The sequence below is a fragment of the Papio anubis genome, chromosome 17 (assembly GCF_008728515.1).
Source record: "Papio anubis isolate 15944 chromosome 17, Panubis1.0, whole genome shotgun sequence".
NCBI classification, from domain to species: Eukaryota; Metazoa; Chordata; class Mammalia; order Primates; family Cercopithecidae; genus Papio; species Papio anubis.
In genome coordinates, this window is record NC_044992.1 from 29758749 (window position 1) to 29777950 (window position 19202).

A 19202-nucleotide genomic window follows, 5' to 3' on the forward strand; every position below is an offset into this window, starting at 1 on the left:
CTGTGTCCTCTGCAGTAAGGAGGCTGATGAGAAATAACACGAGGCTTTCTATCACGAAGGTAGATGTGGGATCTTGCCTCCTCTCCTGTTAGCAGTAGCTGAAAACCTACCCCTCACACTGATTCAGAAGCTATTTGACTTGGTGAAGTTTAGTGCAATAGTGACAACATTTTCTGAGAAGAGAAAGGGGTCATTTTAGTTTGATCCTTTAATCTGATTGTATTTATAAAAGCACCTGGGCTTGCTTCCCCTAAGAAAGCAGTGATTCACAATTCTGTTTGGCCAGAGGGACCTGGCAGGCATTTAGTTAAAGGGATTCCCCAAGAGAAAGCTGTCATCAGAATGTATCTTGGTCCCAAATGACCAGATCCCTGTATCCTGACCTGCCAGACATAGGGAGAGCAAATTGGGGAAGGAAAATAATGAAGACCGCAGAGGCATATTTCTACCAGAAGAATTCAGAGAATTATATGCTGTTTCCTGACCTTTTTTATATGGATATGTCTGCCTGGAAACACAGGGACAGGGCTGATTGGGGAGCAGTTTTTTTTTTTTTTTTTTTTAATTCCTGTTTGGAAATCTCTGGGTTTTCTATTAATATAATGATTTTTAAAAATATGAACAGTAGAGCACTAACACTGTTGCAAGGAACTTTAGGGTTAAACATCCCCTGAGAGGATTGCTGTTAAAATCAATATGCAAATGTGGGTGTATTTAGGTAGGTATGGCCCCCTTTGAAGAAAAGCAGATATATGAAAATGGGATTTTAAAAAAAGCTAGATTCATTGGGAGAAATTATTCCCATTACAAAAGGATTATTTGCCTTACCAAAGGATTCACTGCAGGGTTCCTCATAAAATAGCTCCCTTAAGGCATTTAAAACAGGATCTGATTTACGCAGTTTTTCAAGAATGCTTTTGTGTAAAGAAAGGCACACCTGTTATGGATATAGAAATAGTTTTGCAGGATTTTTTTTTTACGCTATCTTAGTATCTTTATAGAAAAATTTCTTTCAACATAGAAAATGTGATTACATAGATCTTTTAAACAACTACTTGTGTTTGTACTTCTGAATCTTAATAAGATTCCAGTCTTTTTAATGCTGATTTTTCAGTCTCAAGGTTGAGGGATGAGAGTGTGTTTTAATATCTGAGATATTCAGGAGCTCTCTGGGGAGGGTGGTCTGGTTCTTATCTCTAGCATCAGAAGTATTGAACCAATCAAAGCAAGTTTCTTTCCTTTTCTTTTCTTTTCTTTCATTCCTTTCTTTCTTTCTTTCGTTTCTTTCTTTCTTTCTTTCTTTCTTTTCCAGACAGAGTTTTGCTCTTGTTGCCCAGGCTGGAGTGCAGCGGCACAATCACGGCTCACTGCAACCTCTGCCTCCTGGGTTCAAGCGGTTCTCCTGCCTCAGCCTCCTGAGGAGCTGGGATTACAGGCATGCACCACCACGCCCGGCTAATTTTGTATTTTTAGCAGAGACGTGGTTCCTTCATGTTGGTCATGCTGGTCTTGAAGTCCTGACTTCAGGTGATCTGCCTGCCTGGCCTCCTGAAGTGTTGGGATTACAGGCCTGAGCCACCACACCCAGCGCAAATTGCTTTCTTAAGGAAGAAGGGCCCATCAACGTTAAAATTGGATTTAAATTTACATAGGCTTCTTAGTATAACTGTTTGTTTTTGTTTTTGAGATGGAGCCTCGCACTGTCGCCTGGGCTGGAGTGTCGTGGTGCGATCTTGGCTCACTGCAACCTCTGCCTCCCAGGTTCAAGCGATTCTCCTGCCTCAGCCTCCCAAGTAGCTGAGATTACAGGCACCTGCCACCAAGTATAACTTTTTTGAAAGTTGAGAATGTTTTTTAAACCCTTTAATATCACATTCTTTCATAAAACATTTTCCCTGTTTGCCAGACTGGGATTGTTGTTACATAAATGAGGAACGCAACTCAGAAAAGGAAAAAGATTTCTGCAAGGTCACCTGGAGCCTTTGGCTGAGCAGAGAATTTTTAGTCTACTAGTCTGATTTTTATTCCAAGCTTTGAAGATGTCACCTCCCCCAAATCCTGCTTTTATGATGTAGTTTGTTCATACACAGACTAGGGCTGGCCTTCTCCTGGCCTATTTAAGTGGTATGGCTGGGCAAAAAAATACCTCCTGCTGCAGAAATCAGCTATTTTCCTCTGGGAGTTTCCCTTTTTTTCTTTTTTCGGTCAGAGACAGATTCTCACTCTGTCCGCCAGCCTGGAGTTCAGTGTCATGATCATAGCTCATTACACCTCGACCTGCCAGGCTCAAGCAATTCTCCTACCTCAGCCTCCCAAGTAGCTAGGACTACAGGCATGCACCACCACATTCAGCTAATTTTTAAATATTTATAGAGATAGAATTTCCCTGTGTTGCCAGGGCTGGTCTCAAACTCCTGGCCTCAAGCAATCCTTCCCACCTTGGCCTCTCAAAGTACTGACATTACAGGCATGACCCACCGTGTCCAGCCTCTCTTCACCTTTGATACCATGGAGGAGAAATGTGGCTTTTCATTGTATCCTGGCTCCAGGGAACACCTGATAGGCCACTGTGTTGTGGATACTTTCAAGTCAATTTGAACTGCTTTGTTTAAGGAGCATGGGCCCTTAAACCAGATTACCTAGTACAAAATCACAACTCCACTATTTCCTAGCTTTGTGGTCTTGGGTGAGTTACTTTTTTGTGCCTCAGTTTCCTCATCTTGTCTTTTAGGATTGTTGTAAGGATTAAATGAGATGAAAAGTACTTTAACAGTACCAGCACACAGTAACATCTCAATACTGTTAGCCCTTCTTATTTGATCAGTGATATTTCATCTCTGTTTAACTCTTTAAAATTTTTAATTAGAAGTGTGCATTTTTAGGATTTCATGGGGACTTATTTTTTAAGAGACAAGGTCACCCTCTTTCACCTAAGCCAAACTTGTCCAGCCTGTGGCCTGTAGGCCACGTGTGGCCCAACACAAATTTGTAAGCTTTCTTAAAACATTATGAAATTTTTTTTACAATTTTTTTCCCTAGCTCATTGGCTATCATTAGTGTTAGTGTATTTTATGTGTGGCCCAAGATAATAATTCTTCTTCCAATGTGGCCCAAGGAAGCCGAAAGGTTGGACACTCCTGACCTAGGCTGGAGCGCAGCAGCACAATCATGGTTCACCACAGCCTTGAACTCCCAGGCTCCAGCGATCCTCCTCCCTCAGCGGCCAGGGCATCTCTGGGACTACAGGCACGCTTCACCATGCCTGGCTAATTCTGGGGGCATGGGGGAGGAAAGACAGGGTCTCGCTTTGTTGCCCAGGCTGGCACCCTGGGCTCAAGCCATCCTCCCACCTTGGCCTCCCAAAGTTCTGGTATTACAGGTGTGAGCTACCACACTTGGCGTGTGTGTGTGTGTGTGTGTGTGTTTGTAGAGACAGGGTCTTGCTTTGTTGTCCAGGCTGATCTTGAACTCCTGGCTTCAGGCAGTGCTCCCAACTTGCATAGGGACTTTTTATTTTGGATAGGAAAGGATGGGAGCACCTACCTTTTTACTCCCGCCCAGCCATTTCCTAATGTAGAATTCTAGAAAAGAATGACTTTTCTCTCTGTAGCATATTCTTAAACACACTCACACACATGTACACACCAACTTGCTTTCCTAAAAACCCCGAGGCCCTGCAATCTGGCTAGAAAAGAAAGAAAACCATTTCAAGATATTTAATTGTACAGGGAGCTTACAGGATTGATCGAGAGCTTAGCTTTTTACAATAGTCCAGTGAATAAGAAATGCTCCTGACAAACGATCAATGATAGGATAATCACTCTTTATCCCCCTCCTCATTCTTACCTTCTTTCTTTCAGGAGAACAGGGTTCAGAAGTCAAAAATCTTTATAGACGCCACTTTTAAATTAAGCAGAAAATAGACATTGACATATTTGTTAATCTCCTCTAAATCATTACCGGCGCTGGCTGCTTTGCTGTACAAGGGGAGAGGGGCCTTCGGTGTGCAACACATGGATATAACTGGCTTAACAGCCTTTTATTTTTAGAAAATAAAATTTAAAAAATATATTTTCCCCTAAAACAAAGCACACAAATCCTTGACCTTCACATGAGCATTTAAAAACACATATATTCTCCACTTCAGTCTTTTCCTTGCTTTGATGCTTTTTTGAGGTGGGTCTTGAACCATAATCAGAGGCATTACTGAAGGAATCAAACAAGGCAGGCTTTGGAGGAATGCCCTGTGATCTTCCTAGTCTCAGTAGGGCCAGAGCATTACAGGCGTTTATTTTGTTATTCTTTCAAAGCTCTAGAATAGCTTGATTGAGAGGGTAAGACCCAGAAGCCAGCATCCTCCGTCCTTCCAACTTGGCGAAGCCAAAGCCTGGTTTCTGAAACACGGTCCTCAGCCCATAGCTGCTCCCTCTTCTGCAGCCAGTTCTTAACTCCTTGCGAACAGCAAACCAACTCTCCAGCTGGTTTCCCTATAGTGGCCGCTGCAGGATATCTACGTGCCAGCCTTCAGTACCATTTAACGTGGAAGAACACAGGCTTTGGAGAGAGCCAGACCCAAGTGTAAATCCTGACTTGCCCGCTTAAGAGCTGGATGCAGCCAGGTGCAGTGGCTCACGCCTATAATCCTAGCACTTTTGGAGGCCAAGGCAGGCAGATCACCTGAGGTCAGTTTGAGACCAGTCTGGCCAACATGGTGAAACCACATCTCTACTAACAATACAAAAATTAGCCGGGCGTGGTGATGGGCACTTGTAATCCCAGCTACTTGGGAAGCTGAGGCCGAAGAATCACTGGAACTCAGGGGGCAGAGGTTGTAGTGAGCCGAGATCACGCCACTGCACTCTAACCTGAGCGACAGAGCAAGACTCCATCTCAAAAAAAAAAAAAAAAAAAAAGAGCTGGATGCCATTGGGGAAGTCCCTTTACATTTCAGAGCTGTGGTTTTCTTACCTGTAAAATAGATACCCTGGCATAAAGTTGAGTTGTCATAAGAATTAGAGATCACATACCTGAAGCAACTGGGAAAGCACTCAGTAACATTGAAGTATTTAATGTTACTTTATCAGCCAGGAGCCCACCATCATCACTTAGCCTTTCAGAAATTAAAGGGACACTACTACTGAAGCACTTGTCTTCTGCCCAAGTAAGCAAGAAGGGACAGCTAACAGTCTTCAAAAGCTTTGGGACCCAGACTGCTGCATTTGAGCCTTGGCTCTGTCACTTGCTAGCTTTGTGACCTTGGTAAGTCGCGTAAATTCTCAGTGCCTCAGTCCCCTCTCCTGTAAAATGGGAATAATAAGAATACCAGTCTCCTAAGGTTATTGTGATAATAAATTAACAAATATAAAGCACTTAGAATGGTGCCCAGTACCTTTGATTATTGATTATATGCATTGGATAGCCAGGAATAAGTTTTCTTTTCCAGCTTGCCTCATTTTTAAAACTTTTCATTTGATAAGAATTTCACAAAAAAGTTACAAGAATAATTCAATGCTTTTTCCCTCAAATTCACCTATTGTTAATATCCCATTGCTTTATTATTTCTGCATATTCACATGTGTACATGTATTTATTGTCTCTTGCTCCACACACACATGCATTTTCTTTGAGCCGTTTGAGAAGTAATCTGTGGACCTCTTGTCTGTATTTTTATTTTATTTATTTAATATTTATTTTGTTGAGACAGAGTCTCACTCTATTGCCCAGGCTGGAGTGCAGTGGCGCAGTCTTGACTCACTGCAAACTCCTCTTCCCAGGTTCAAGCAATTCTCATGCCTCAGCCTCCTGAGTAGCTGAGACTGCAGGCATGTGCCACCATGCCCTGCTAATTTTTGTATTTTTAGTAGAGACAAAGTCTTGTCATGTTGGCCAGGCTGGTCTCAAACTCCTGGCCTCAAGTAACCCACCTACCTCAGCCTCCCAATGTGCTGGGATTATAGGTGTGAGCCACCGCGCCCAGCCCTCATGCTTCTTTATTCATAAATATTAGTGTGTATTTCTAAGAACACAGACTTTCTCCTACATAACCACAATTATCAAAATCAAGAACCGTAAACATTGATACTACTAATTCATGATTCATATTAAATAAAATTTTACCAATTATCTCAATGTCCTTTTTAGCTTTTTTTTTTTGAGGGGGCGGTCTGATATCTGATCTAATGAGCACACATTGAAATTCATTGTCAAGTATTTTTAATCTCCTTTAATCTGAACTGATTCTTCGACCTTTCTTTGTTTTTCACATTTTTGAAGAGTGAGCCACTTTTTTGTAGCATGTTTCCTCAGTTTGGGTTTGTGGTTAGATTCCGATTCTGCTCTTTGGGCAGGACTGTTGCGGAAGTCACGTTCTGTCCTTCTCAGGATGTCATCAGGAGTCACAGTATCAGTCTGTCCTATTGATGGTAATTTAATTACTTGTTTAAGGTGTTGTTCACTAGGTTAATCCACTATAAAGTTACCATTTTCCCCCTTTGTAATTAATAAGTGATTTGTAAGGAATATTTTAAGACTTTGTGAATATTCTGTTTCTTATCAAACTTTCACCCACTGGCTTTGACATCCATTGATGATTCTTGGCAGAGTAATTTACTGTGATGCTTGTAAAACGGTGATTTTTCTAATTCCATCATTTCCTCTACACTTACTGTTCTTCTGCTGGAAGAGACAGTGTTCCCTTTCCCTTCTCCCTCATTTAATTACTTATATGAGGGTGAACTGGTAGATTCTAGTTTCATTCCACAAATACCCTGTCTGGTGATAAATATCATTATTTATTTTAGTGCTCATTGTCCCAGATCTGGCCAGTGGGAACACATTCAAAACTGGCTCCTGCATTGTTCTAACATGTCTCAATCATTTTTTGAGGGCTTCCACCTCAGGTTCATCTGATGTTTTCCCTGCCTCAACCCTAGAATCAGCTATTTCTCCAGGGGATCTTGGTTTCTTTCTATGGAGAAGGGAAAACATTTGCTTCCCTGCCAAGGGTGTTCTGAGAATGTCTCATCTCCAAAGACACCAGCCAGCCCTTGATCCCTCAGCCCTCCTGCCATCAGCCCTCCAGGCAGATCTACGCTAGAATGTCATCCGTTAGTATGGGGCCCTGTGCGTTCATGCTGTTCAGATGTTTTGGAAGGAACACTGCTGAGGCACCGGGGCCTAAAGCAGCACATCAGTGGCACCTTCATCACAGTTTTGAAACGGTGATGAGCTTAAAAAAAGAGATAGAGTTGGGCATCCAAAAAACCTATAAAAATGGAACTTAAGTACTATAGTTACATCCCTCCTCTGTTAACCTGTTTATGTATAATACTTACTGCTCAGTCAGCAGCCCAAGGCTGTTTATGGCATATGATTCATAGTGGTGTAAAACACGAGGCCTGTTCCCAGACAGGCATGCTTGAAATAGACCTTCGTCTTCTGCATCCTATCACCTGTGCTCATGTATTTATTTGTCAGCTTTGGTGACAAAGCACTTCAGGTTGTCCCTAACACCAGGGGCTGTCACCTATTGCTCCTTTAGCTAGACTTACTCCTCCTTACTAGGCAGGCAGCTAAATTTTCAGTATTGATTGCAGATCCCATTCTGAAAGTAATTAGGAAGAAAAGCACACCATAGCAACACCTCTACTGGGACGCTATTGATTGGGGGAGGGGTCCTTCCTTGTTACAAGGAATTCCAAAGTCTCCTGTCTGTTGAGTCAGAGTACCGTGTGCAGTGATCCAAATGAGGTTTGCCGACTGCCTTTCTCTTTTTACATCCTCCTTCTCCTTTAGCCCAGGAAGTAGAATGTCTTTGTCACTCTGGTCAGGGATTGGCTCTGGCAGTGGCAGCCCAGGCGGGAGACCACAGGCTAACCCACTGAGCTGACACAAGACATGAGGATCTGGCTCTGATTAGACTGAGTTCTGCTAATTAGAGGTTAAGAGTATATAAACCTGAGATTAGAAGCCATGAAGTACTATGGCTTGTAACTTTAGGAGGTATTCAGGTCCTTGCCAAGTTTGGCAGGTAACTTGCATGTACACAGGAAAACAAGAGCTGAGCTACTAGTTTGTGCTTGGAGCTTGGGGATGCTCTCACCACATCCCACATATGGAGTAGCCCAGCTGCTTTGATGTTGGTCAGCAGGGATGGGCATGGTGTCAGCGTACAAGTACTGGCCTCGGGAAGGAGGAGTCTGGGTGGTGTCAGCAAGATGCTGCAGGCCTCTAGGTGGCTACTTGCACCTTCTCAGGGAGAGGCGTGGGCGAGGGACTGCCATCTGCCTTCACACTTGTGACTGCCACAGGGAAAAGAGGGCATGTGGGCTTCCTGTGGCAAGATAAAGACAGGTCTGGCATCTTGTAGGGCCCTGTTAATCAGCAAAGAGCAGAGAAGACAATGGAGAGCCAGGCCACAGAGGGAAGAGGGGGCAGGCTGATGAGCTTCCTGTGATTGTGGCTGCTTCTGTGCAGAGAGATTCCTGGTCACTACAGAGTGTGACGGGCATGTTTATCTAATTGCAGGGACCCCGGAGCTAAGCACAGCTGAACGGAAGGAGTTGGAGAACAAGTTGAAGGAGCGGGAGGAATTCCTAATTCCCATTTACCATCAGGTAGCCGTGCAGTTTGCTGACTTGCACGACACACCAGGCCGGATGCAGGAGAAGGGTGTTATTAGCGTAAGTACAATGGTTGCCACTTCTCCTGACTTGTCAGAGGCCCACATGTTAGCAAGTATGTGTGTGTGTTGCACACAGGCTCACAAGCAGGGAGCTATGAGGGCCAAATTAAAACAACTCCTGCAGATCAAAACATTTTCAATATTTTTTAGATTTTCGCTTTTTCTGTAACTGTTATCATCCTAAAACAATGTATAATTTAGGTTTCCATTAATTCCTCAGGAGGCAAGCTGCATTTTACTGGTAGAAAACTGAGTCACATGTGCCTTCATTTGTGACAGGTCCTCAGGATGTGGGTTACTATAGGATTAAGGTTCCTGCAGCAGCTAATTCATAATTGATCTGCAAGTTGTTTGATCCATCTTCTCAAAACCAATTTCTCCTTGTCTGGTTATCTGGGAACTCACAGCCTCTTCCCCAGAACATCTTAGCCATGTGTGGGATCAGCATTAGCTGGGCCCATGGCTGTGCACAGTGCTGCAGACAGCAGGGCATGTGGGCTGCAATTCTGCCCTGGGGAACATCTGGAAGTGCTAGGAGTTTACAGCCAGCTCTTGGGTCTGTGAAGGGCTTGCCTGGAGAATCAGTTTTTTTGTTTGTTTGTTTGTTTTTTGAGACAGAGTCTCGCTCTGTCACCCAGGCTGGAGTGCAGTGGCCGGATCTCAGCTCACTACAAGCTCTGCCTCCCAGGTTTACGCCATTCTCCTGCCTCAGCCTCCCAAATAGCTGGGACTACAGGCGCCCGCCACCTCGCCCAGCTAGTTTTTTGTATTTTTAGTAGAGACGGGGTTTCACCGTGTTAGCCAGGCTGGTCTCGACCTCCTGACCTCGTGATCCGCCCGTCTCGGCCTCCCAAAGTGCTGGGATTACAGGCTTGAGCCACCGTGCCCGGCCGAGAATCAGTTTTTATGCCTGTGGGTTTCCCTCCAGACTGAGCATTAAGCAGGAATTAGGACCGGGCTGACTAAGCTTATTCTTCTCTGCATGTAGGATATCCTGGATTGGAAGACATCCCGTACCTTCTTCTACTGGCGGCTGAGGCGTCTCCTGCTGGAGGACCTGGTCAAGAAGAAAATCCACAATGCCAACCCTGAGCTGACTGACGGCCAGATTCAAGCCATGTTAAGGCGCTGGTTTGTGGAAGTGGAAGGTACAGTGAAGGTAGGTGGGACACTCAAAGAGAAGCCTTTTTGCTGAGTTCCTCACACCACCTGAGGGCTGCAAGGCTTACCAGCAAAGAGTCCACAGGCCTCTAAGGGCAGGAGTGGAAGGGAAGCATAGAGATCCAAGCTGTTTCCTCCCCTAGCTACTCCCCGTAACATGTCATGTCATGACATCTTGTTAGAAGAGGTGGTAGGGCATATGTTGCAGCTTATGCAATCACTCAGCAGACCTTTTTGAACACTTGCCGTGTACTAGACACTGTATTTGGTTCTGGGGGCATGGCAGTGAAAGAGGCAGATGTTGTTCGTATCCACATAGAACTCACCATCTAGAGGGGGAGACAGATAAGAGGTCATGCACAACAGTGAGGCCCATGCTAAACACAGCAAAGGGCACAGTCAGGGCACAGCGAGAGGACACTTGACCCTCTCTGGGAAGGATAGGGGAGGTCTAAGAAGCCTTGTGGAGTAAGTGATGTCTCAGCAGAGGCTGGAAAACAAAGCAGAAATGAACCAGAGGAAAAGGCTGGATTTGGGGGCGGTCAGGGCTTAGGAGGAATATTCCTGCAGAAGGAATAGCATCTCCTGCTGGAGGACCTAGTCATCTAAGCCACGAGAGTAAAGAAGGAACATCCTGCAGCTGTTTCAGGGCAGCTCAGAGACTGGGTGCTTGGTAGGAAGAAGGGGCAGGGGCATGATCACACAGGGCCATGTAAGCTGTCAGGGAGTTTGGACTTTGTCCTGAGGCCTGTGGGAAACCACTCAGGTATTTTAAGCAGTGGAGTGACATGCTCTGATTTCTGTTTTAGAAAGACCACTCAGGGGGCTGTGTGGAGGAGGGAACTGGAGGGGCCAAGAGCAGAAGCCCAACAGGATGTGATCGGCAGGAGATGCAATGACTAGAACTGAAGAGCTGCCTATTTCCAATCAGAAGTGGAAGGAAGTGTCCACCCTTATGCAGGGAAAGGGATCTATGAAGCTGGCATTTTCTTGGGGTGATCTCACAGAGAAGGCTCGTGACCTAGAGCAGTAACCCCGCTGAGATGGTGTCCCTGGTGCTCTAGCCTCAGTGTTGGGGATGGGGTGGGTCTCAGGCCAGGATGACCTAGCAAGGGCACCAGCGTTTGCCCCTGGAATAGTGGACTGCATAAGACAGTCCATGGGAGAGGATGGGAAGAAAAAGTTGGAACTTTTATTTCTGTTTATTTTTACTAACAAAAAGAAATTAACCTTTATTAGTAATGAATATATGGATTAGTCATTTACATCATATATGCATTTTATCAGAAAATTGGTAGTATATGCTCAAAATATATCTGTCTGTCTGTCTCGTCGCTATATGTGATCACAAACGCTCGGTGACTAGCAGGTTAGAGCACTGATGGAGGGCCAGGAGGCTGGTGGTGGCTTGAAGCATCCTAGCCCACAAAGAGGGGCACTCTGGCCTCCGCCTAGAAAGTGTTGCTTGAAGCCTCTGCTCATCATTCTCAAGGAGGAAGTCCAAGATTTGCTGTCAGTTTTAAAGTCAGTGAATTGGGGTGCTTCTAGGATTCACCTTTGTATTAAGTCGGCCCATTTTTTTACGACTGAAAAGCTTCTTTGGATAAATATTTCAAATGTGCAGTGGGGAAGCACAGCCTTCTCCGACATTTGGTTCAGGTTAAGGTCAGTCTGTGGCATCATAATTGAGTGAGACAATTTTGTCAGTGGCTACTGGCAGCTTCTAGTGGAAGTTGGCATTGAAAGTCAGGCAAGTGTAAAATAAGAGGTTGTTCTCCAGTTAAGAGTGGCCAGCTAGGTAAATGGAGTATGTGTGTGTGTGGCCAGGAGAGGTCTGCACTGCCTCCCTACCACATTAGTCACTAATGGACGTGTCCAGCCTCAGTAGGCACAAGGATGAGGAGAAGGAATAGTTTCCCTCCAAGCATGAAGCAAGTAGATAGGCCCTTCAGCTTTTCCCTAGCATCCTGCTCCCAAGGGGACAGAGCGTCTGAAGAAATAGGTCATTGCCATCTCAATGGAGAGAATAGTTGACCACGTGTGTACAAGCTCCTGGCTGGAACTGAAGTACAGAAGAGAACCCCAGCCCCATAGCTCAGGAAGAGGCTGCCTAGGCACTGGGAGCCAACTATGCCGAGCATTGAGGCCATTTCCCTTGTGCCCGTGTACAAAAGGCAGCATTCTCCTGAGCGCTCTGAGAGGAAAGCCGAGGACTGAACGTGAGGACGGGTGATCCTATGATGTCAGAGCATGTGGCTTTGAAACCTCCTTCCATATTCTGCAGGCTCAGCAGGACCTAGTTTAGTGTGGGGTGGGTGATAAAATCTGCAGCGCCCTTGAGAGAAGAAAAGGTTGCAGTGTTCAAAAGCCATCTGTGTGCCTCTGAAGGAGTGATATAGAATCTGCTTGCTGTTTGGAAATGGGTTTTGTTTTTTCTTTTTGGTTCTTCAAACAACGATAGATACTGTGCGTTGTGTTTCTCAAGTGCAAAGACTGGCTGAGTCTAGACCTGGCTTTGCACCAGGAAGTGACCCTCTAATCCTTGTTGTGGCTGGTTACTGGTAAGAAAAGACATTTCATGATAGGCATCTATTAGCCATGCCGTGTGTTCTTTTTGTTCCTGGAGAATTTGTTTTCTTAATCTTAATCCTGAAAACAGAGATTCTGGGACAGAACACTGAAGACACGGTGATGTTATATAACTGAGCACTATAATTCTTTTGTTTCCCTTAGAGATATCTGTTACCATGAGTTATGGGAGTCTGTTTGAATCCAGTGGGACGATCCTACTCTAGGAAATAGTAGGATTTTGGTTCATAGTTTCACTGCAGGCAGAAGCAAAGCATCACTACAGCTCCTTGACGAAAATAACAAGAATAGTAGTTTAAATTGGGTCATAAGAACATGGCACACATTTGTATCCTGGGCATGGTTTCTCACTTGATTCTTAGATCCAAAATTTGAAGTATGTGGTTTTTCAAACAGGCTGATTGAGTTATTTTTTCCCAAACCCCAATAGTAGAAATTGAAATTAGGACTCTGCATGGAACAATGAGAATGTGGGTTTTGAAATCTCATAAACTTTGGGATCCCAGCTTTGTCATTTACTGACATGAGCATATTATTTAAGTCTCCATTTCCTCATCTGTAAAATGGGTGTGATGTTTGTGTCATGGGGTTCAGTGATTTTAAATAACATGATGAGTAAAGTATGGAGCATAAGTCAGATGTGGTGACTCACGCCTGTAATCACAGTGCTTTGGGAAGCTGAAGTGGGAGGGAGGATCACTTGAGGCCAGGAGTTTGAGACCAGCCTGGATAACAAAGCAAGACCCTGTCTTCACAAAAAATTTTAAAATTTGCTCAGTGTCCTGGCACACACCTGTAGTCCTAGCTCCTCAGGGGGCTGAGGCAAGAGCATCGCTTGGGCAAAGGAGTTTGAGGTTATAGCGAGCTTTGATGGCGCCACTGCACCCCAGCCTGGGCAAGAGAGTGAGACCCTGTCTCCAAAAAGAAAAAGTATGGAACACAATGTCTGGCCCAGTAGACATTCAAAATATGCTAGTTTCCCCTCCTCCATGTTAGAAGGTAAAAAAATAATAATAGCAACACAGACCAAGTCAAAGATGTACAGCTGACTGACCTCGGTGGAAAGGGGGCTGACTCCGGAGCACAGTGGGTGCTCAGACGCTCTTTGGTTTGGCATGCTCTCATGTTCCCACAGCCTGATGCCATGGTGCGTTCTTACTGTTCACACGGCGACCCACTCGCTCTTGTTCTGGATTTCCAAGTGAAACGCATGCTCAACGGAGGCCCCTGTGAGGATCATAGAGGAGAAAGCACTATTGATAGGGTCGCCTATTTCCACTGACCTCAACACCTGGCCTCAGGCTACTGATGAATAAGCCTCATACACCAAACTCTCACACAGGGCCAGGCAGGGAGGACGTAAGGTAGAACCTGGAAAGCATTGCTTGGCCCTGCTATGGGCCTGGAGCTGAGATGGGATTGGCTCACAGGAACTTGGTTCACAGGGGTCTGGTGGCCACCCTAGCCCACATGTCCTTTGGCTATTGTACTCTAATAGTATAATATCACATCCTTTCTTGGGCTTCTGTTGGATAGGGCTTAGCCTTGTAAGTATAGGTGTGTTGAAAATGTCTTTCCAAAATATGCATATTCCTTGGGATGTGTATGCCATCCCTACTCCCATCAGGCTGCATGTTTCCCAGAAGTGGGAGGAGCCTCCCTAGCTGGAGGTGTCTCCAAGCAGCTCCCAAGGTGAGTTATTAGTAGGGCATAGTAATCAGGGCTACATCCATCAGGTTGTGCCCTGCTCACTCCCTGGCGCTGCTGAACCATTGTCTAAGGAGGACTTAACAGCTATCCAATAGGTTAGAAATGAAACTTTCCAAACAGGTCATTTAGATGTTGTGAGATAGACTAATTACTACATAAAATTAGTGAGGCTGACTAGTGCCTGAGATACTTATCCGCTGATGCAGAGAGAAAGTGTCTGTTGAACATTCATTGGAGGACAGGCCACTGTTGTGATATAGAATTATTGATATTTTATTGGTAAAATGTTCTGATACAGATGGATATGCAGACAGGTGGCATATGGGCCCAGGCCTGTCATGATGTTAGCAGCCTAGCATATCACACTTGTTTAAAGTCCATGCTGGAATACTAGGAATGACTGGCCACACCTTCTTTCCTTTTTTTTTTCTTTTTTCGGTCTCACTTTGTTGCCCAGGCTGCTGGAGTGTACTGGTATATGATGACTCACTTTCAGCGTCAACCTCCTGGGCTCAGGTGATCCTCCCTTCCCACCTCAGCCTCCCAAGTAGCTGGGACTATAGCCACACACCACCCCACCTGGCTGATTTTTTGTAGAGATGGGGTTTTGCCATGTTGCCCAGGCTGGTCTGAAACTCCTGGACTCAAGCAATTCCCTACCTCAGCATCCCAAATTGCTGGGATAACAGGTGTAAGCCACTGTGCCAGGCCCATTTTCATAATTTTAAGGAGGCAAAGAATAATAGCCTCTTCCTGGGAATAAGGGTGGCTTATCCTTCTGGATGACTGGAATTAATGAGTCTTACAACTGTTCTAAAAGAGCAAACAAGAAACTGTAGGCTCTGGCTGGGCACAGTGGCAGATGCCTGTAATCCTAGCACGTTGGGAGGCCAAGGCAGGGGAACTGCTTGAGCCCAGGAGTTCAAGACCAGCCTGGGCAACATAATGAGACCCTGTTTCTACCAAAAAAAGTTTTGCCGGGCATGGTGGGGCGTGCCTGTAATCCTAGCTGTTCAGGATGCTGATGCAGGAGAATCACGTGAGCCCAGGAGTTTCGGGCTGCAATGAGCTGTGATCATGCCCCTCTACTCCAGCCCTAGCAACAGAAGGGGAGACCCTGTCTGGAAAAAAACAAAAACAAAAACCTGTAAACTCCATAACCCAGTGGAAGGGAGCTTGCTTTTCCCAGTTATAGCAAATTAGCCGACAACAGTATAGTAACCCTCCCAGGTCTGTTGAGAAAATCCAGTGGCACTCTGCGAACTGAAGTTTGTGTATTTTTGCTAAACATGCAGTTGATTAGAACTTGAGGCCCCTTTGCTTTGTGTACTCTAGGCTGTCATGTGCTGGGGCTTGGCTTGGTCACTGTCATCCAGTGGTACTTGGCGCAGACAGCAGGTGTTTTATATAGGGCCCATATTTTCAAGCAACTGTAAAACTTGGAATGCGTTGCCCTAATCCTGTCTGGGAACTTTTCAAAATGTTTAACTTAAACACCTCGCCTACTCCGTGGCTGCAGGAGGGGAGGCAGAAGAGTTTTCTCGGGAGGGTAGCTGGCTTTCCAGCGTAGTGTCTGAGCGTCGTTGGAAGCAGGCATCTCGTTAGCTAATACATTACACCAATCAAGGAGAGTTATCTTAAGCCACAATTAATCTGCTCCCTGGCATATGTTGATAGGAAAGCATCATGCTGTTTCTTAATTAAAAGCAAACGGATTAAAAATGATTAATAAGAGTATTAAATATTCTCCTAAACCAAAGGCTTTGAGATTCTTGGGTAAATCTAAAAATCTTGGGTGTTTTTTTTTTTTTTTTCCATTCTGAAATCCAAGAAGCATTTGTTGTTTTATCTTTTCCTCCCCCCCACCGCAATCTTCATAAGTAGGGGAATGTGTGGAAGTCCTGAAACCATGGAGCAGAAGAGTAAATTGCCAATGATGGAAATGGAAATGTTGAAATTTAGGTGGCGACGTTTAAGAGTCCAGGGGGACCCATCCATATGTGGGGCGTGCAGCAAGCTGGGTCGCAAGAGTGGGTTAAAAGCATGTTATGGGAAAAGCAGTGCCGCCTTCTCCCTCGTGGGTAGGGGCTGGCGTGACGCTTCCTTTCCTCAGGCGCAAAACAACTTTCTCAAGGCAGCGCGGCCTTGAGAGATGCTGGGAGTCCCCACCCAGGCACAGAGAGGAGAGGCTCGCTCGGGTTTGCACTGACAGGGCCACACACTCCAGCAGAAGAATTGCTGATTTGCTTATCAGTGATTACAGACAGAACTGGGCACATCTGAGTCAGAAAAAGAAACGGACAAAGAACTAGAAGAGACGCACTGCTGGTCTTTAGTCCCGGGAAGCCTTCGTCCTTCCAATGTAAAGAACTTAATTTTTAGAAACAGAGAAGTCAATGAAATGACATACATCAAATAACCAGTCACAACTAAGTCGGCAGCTAAGTTAGAGACAGGAAGTGAGAGTCTGAAAAGAAACCATTATATTTGAAGGCACGAGATAGTTAGAACATAGGCTAGCGCTCAGTTTTGTACTGTTCGAGCCCTCTTGTGATGAAAACATTTCCTCTGCAGCCCAGTAGTCACAGCTGTGGCTTTGGTGACCTTGCCTGTATACAGGCTTCCTGTAGCCACATCTCAAGCCTCAAAGCCTCAGAGTCCCTAGCATACCCACCTATTAAATTACAGCACCAAACTCATTGTCATTCTGACTTTGACTTCGTTAGCGATAACAGAGAAGGATAGCGCACCTTTAAATGACGAGCTTTGTGTTTAATTACCCAAACAAAATGACATAAATATGAATGAGCCCTAATTGTGGTACTTGGTTTTCCGGAAACCATTAACAAAACGATTCCTAAATGATTTGTAAAGAAAATGAGAGAAGAGAGCAAGGAGAAGGCTATTAGGCTTCTAACACACTCCTGAATTATTATGTAGTCAACCACCTAGGAAATACTCAGCTAAATGATCTTGAAAAGGAGGTGAGAGGTGGTTTGTTGAGACTTTCAGGGTTATGGACATCTTGATCCTTTTGAATACTCTCTTAGGTAATAAAATGGGGCTTAGGTTTCTGACCTGGTCGCTCTACCCTGGCAACAAGACTTCCCCTCCCATCAGTCCTCCATCCGTGCCTCATTGAAAGACAGTGGGCTCTATTTCAGGAGACTTCATCCATCCAGTGACTGCCAGGCTTCACTGGGGCTAGAGACTTACACTTTAGGCATTGTGTCTCAGCTCCTCTGAAAGCAAAACACCAAATAAACAGCCTCACCTTCTCAATCGCACTTTACTAAGTAGTTTGGGCTTTTAACTGGTTCTCTCAAATCTGTCAGGTTATTGAATTCGCTTAGCCTTTATCAAATAGGTCGGTCCCCAGAGTCTGACAGGACAGAGTCAGGGTGTGAGCACCAGAGTGCTCAGGAGAGCCCCGCGGAAGCTTCAGGTGTACACCTGTGTCCATAAACGAAGAGAAGGAGAAGGGGCACAGCTCCTGCCTTGAGGCCTACTTCCTCCTCCTGCACGATGCCGACAGTGAAGGAGAATCATGGACACGGAGCACACTTTTGGAGTAAGCACTCCAGATCCTGAACAGTCAGGGTGTCCAGGCCTAGCCTGAGCCCTGGTGTTTGACCAAGAGTCATCTGTTTGCAGGCCTATGTTTGGGACAATAATAAGGATCTGGCGGAGTGGCTAGAAAAACAGCTGACAGAGGAGGATGGCGTTCACTCGGTAATAGAGGAAAACATCAAATGCATCAGCAGAGACTACGTCCTCAAGCAAATCCGCAGGTGAGACCAACGTGGGGAACTCCACCGGAGAAGGAGGGCTAATTTCTTTGGAATAAAAAGTTTCTGAACAAATAATGAGATGATCGCAGAAACCCTGCGCTCTCTGCAGTCTCTTGCTGTTTGAGACAGCTGTAGTTGACCCACAGGTACAGATGTGGCCCCGAAGCCCAATTCTTTTTCAGCTACTGCTCCCCAGGGGCACTTAATAAACTCGGCTAGATGAAGGCTTAGTTCACTGTGCCCACCTCTTAGCTCTGAATGCTGATACTCAAACCGGACGAATGACTCTGGGAGGAAAGCCTCCTCCAGCCAAGTCAGCTGTATTCTTCTAGAGGCTTCCATCTGCTCCATAGGATGGGTGGTAGAGACTGCAGGGGCATTTGTATAAAACTTTATTTGGAAACATTTCACTTACAGAAAAGTTATAAAATTTTAAAAAGTACAAACAACACGCCTATGGTATAATATCCGCACTCAGATTCACCTGTTACATTTTCTTCTCCTTGCTCTATCACTTGTGAGTGTGCCTGTCCTCTCTCCCCTATGTGTATACATTTTTCCTCTTTCTGAACTACTTAAGGGTGTTACATATATCATGGCCTTTACCCCCAAATATTTCAGTGTGCATTTGCTGAGAATAGGGATACTTTTACATAACCATCATAAAATGATCCACTTTTGTAAATTTAACATTGATTAAAAACTTTTAGCTTATATCTACCATCTGTAGAACATTGCTCATTTTGAGTTTGTCTGCTGTCTCCCCATGATGAGATGCAGGGGAGGCGCTCTGGCCAGCACCTTCACAGGGCACCACATCTGGGGGCACGTGCTGTTCATCTGCTCCTCCTGTTAATTTCATCCCCTGGTCAAGATGTTGCTCCATTTCTCTACCGTATAATTACTGATTTTCCCCCCTTGCACCTAATAAGTAGTCTGTGGGAAGACATTTTAAGGCCATGCAAGTATCTTGCTTTCATCAAAATTTCCCTCTGGAGAGCCTTGCCTGGTATGGTCTTTACAATGAGCTTGCAAAATGGTAACTTTCCAACTCCAGTACACCCTCCACAATTACCAGTCACCACTGAGTCCTCACTCCTGCCGATTCATTTATATATTCCTTATTGGTATAGACGCATGAAGTTCTATTTTTTACTGATTTATAATTCATTACTGGGCTTATTTTGATGCCCCAGTTGCTGTCTTTGTGACATGCCCCCATTGTTTTTGTTTTGGGTTTAATTCCTTTTTCAACATAGCAAAATGTT

The 19202-nt window shown here is 45.0% G+C and overlaps 2 protein-coding genes across 10 annotated transcripts in view; one reads left to right on the forward strand and one right to left on the reverse strand.

Annotated features, from left to right (window-relative positions):
- The window catches only part of ACACA (acetyl-CoA carboxylase alpha), a 332443-nt gene that overhangs the window by 310625 nt on the left and 2616 nt on the right, over positions 1 to 19202 (forward strand). For all 8 annotated transcript variants that reach the window (XM_031657026.1, XM_031657027.1, XM_031657028.1 and 5 more), the window contains 3 exons: positions 8527 to 8681; positions 9672 to 9842; positions 17798 to 17934. In XM_031657026.1, the coding sequence (XP_031512886.1) occupies positions 8527 to 8681; positions 9672 to 9842; positions 17798 to 17934 (463 nt within the window). The remainder of the gene's footprint in view (positions 1 to 8526; positions 8682 to 9671; positions 9843 to 17797; positions 17935 to 19202) is intronic.
- The window catches only part of AATF (apoptosis antagonizing transcription factor), a 174791-nt gene that overhangs the window by 12719 nt on the left and 142870 nt on the right, over positions 1 to 19202 (reverse strand). The window contains exons 13-14 of one of the 2 annotated variants that reach the window (XR_002517868.2): positions 13488 to 13660; positions 12539 to 12701 (exon numbers count right to left, since the gene is read on the reverse strand). The gene's annotated coding sequence lies outside the window, so the exon portion shown is untranslated. Of the gene's footprint in view, positions 1 to 12538; positions 12702 to 13487; positions 13661 to 19202 lie in introns of those variants that run through there. The other variant, XR_004179278.1, reaches the window with a different exon arrangement.